The 1,802-nt window shown below is 31.1% G+C and overlaps 1 protein-coding gene across 1 annotated transcript in view; it reads left to right on the top strand.

Annotated features, from left to right (window-relative positions):
• The window catches only part of LOC140321266 (myosin-binding protein C, fast-type-like), a gene marked incomplete at its 5' end in the record, with an annotated part of 4,446 nt that extends 2,974 nt beyond the window's left edge, over positions 1-1,472 (top strand). The window contains one exon of the mRNA XM_072398085.1: positions 1,201-1,472. Within this exon, the coding sequence (XP_072254186.1) occupies positions 1,201-1,457 (257 nt within the window). The remainder of the gene's footprint in view (positions 1-1,200) is intronic.
• Between the last annotated feature and the right edge of the window lie 330 nt (positions 1,473-1,802).

Raw genomic sequence — 1,802 nt, forward strand, 5'->3', positions numbered from 1 at the left:
AGCTAATTTACGTGTCTGACTTTTTGGTGGTGTTCCGTGGGATTTTTCTAATTGTAAAATATGTGCCGCGACTAAGAAAGGTTGGGAAACACTGAAACAGTTCAATTCTTTATGCAGAAGAACTAAAAACAAATATACTAAATCAGATAAGAATTCCTAAACTGGGCTGGATTGCCCTTATTTAATTATGTGTGGTAAAATATACATACCCATACACATTTTTAAAATTAACAGTAAATATAACTTAATTCAAAGAGAAAATATAAATGTATATATTTATAGATATGAGGCCAAATCTGGTAAATATTTAAAAAAGCACCTATATTGTATAAAGTGTAATAGAATATGGTTTATGTTAAAGCATGTAGGGAAAAAAATAGCTGGAAATACATATCAGACTACATAAGTTTTATCAGCACCAAAGCAAGGACTAATATATTGTTTTGCAGCAGACTACATGGTAACAAGTAATATGCAGAGATAAAATACCATAGTGTAATCTACTGTCCTCCTGCAATGTTTCAGCAGGACACAGGTGCAATTGTTGTTAAATTCCAGTAACAATTTAAATGAGATCTGTGATTCCAAATCATAGGCGTTTGCTTTTGTTTCTTTGATATGTTTTTCACACTGTCTTTATCTGCTTTAATAAACTCTGTGGTTTACTGAGCTAGGTAGCTAAAGCTGTAGTTTACACAAAGTTAGAGACCAACTGTCTGATAGGCACAGTGCCAGTTAAACTCTGAAAAGAAACTCAATAGAGAAAAACCCCACATAGTTCTTTGGGAACCCTATCTCATGAGTGTCATGCGTGCCTTATATGTAATAATTGTAGTAATGTATTAATTTAATGTAATAATACATTTTTTACTACTGCTATTAATTACTACATTAATATGTAGTAATTTAATGTAGTAATTTTTGGGTGATGCTCACACGCCCTAATGCATGTGTTATGGCATACCCCACTCATACCACCTAGTACCCACAATGGGAATTTTATTAACTTAACTTTTATAATCTTGCATTTAAAAACTCCAGCATATTTTGTTGTAATTGCTATTGATATTGCTTTAAAACAACAGTATATCCCAACAAAGGCAACATACCATGTATTACCAAGAAAAAACAGGGTCATTGTCATAATACCTTGTCATTTGTGTAAAGCATCCTAATCATTATTGTGTGTACTTTCTTTAGGATACCTTATTGAAAGGAAAAAGAAAGGCAGCCAGAGGTGGATGAAGATGAACTTTGAACTCTACACAGACACAGCTTATCAGTCAACAAACATGATTGAAGGAGTCTTATATGAAGTCAGAGTCTTTGCTGTCAATTCTATTGGCATTTCTCAGGAAGCTAATACCACTAATCCATTCATGCCAATTGGTAAATCATATTTTATTTTTTTTATTTTTTTTTTTTTTTTAAAGAATTTTTATTTAGTAAAGACATGAACAAGAGTAAAATGAAATTCAAATGCTCAAACAATAATATATAGGAAAATAATCCTTGTACACATCAATTTTTCATTTTTTTTTATGAGATAGAGAGTAAAGACAGGTAAAAGAAGAGAAAAGTGAAAAAGAGAACAGAAAAACACATATAAAATAACAAAAAAGGAAAAACAACAACAATACCAGTTTAAATTAAAATCAAGCCAACTATACACCTGACAAATTTTTAACAGATTTATACATCAAACTTTTTGGACAGTGGATTATGAAGAGTGAATCAGAGCCTAAGAGAAATTATTAACTGTGCATCTCCTATGAGAAAGCCAGGGATCCCAATTTTTAGAA

This window comes from Pyxicephalus adspersus, unplaced genomic scaffold, assembly GCF_032062135.1.
Source record: "Pyxicephalus adspersus unplaced genomic scaffold, UCB_Pads_2.0 Sca1759, whole genome shotgun sequence".
NCBI lineage: Eukaryota > Metazoa > Chordata > Amphibia > Anura > Pyxicephalidae > Pyxicephalus > Pyxicephalus adspersus.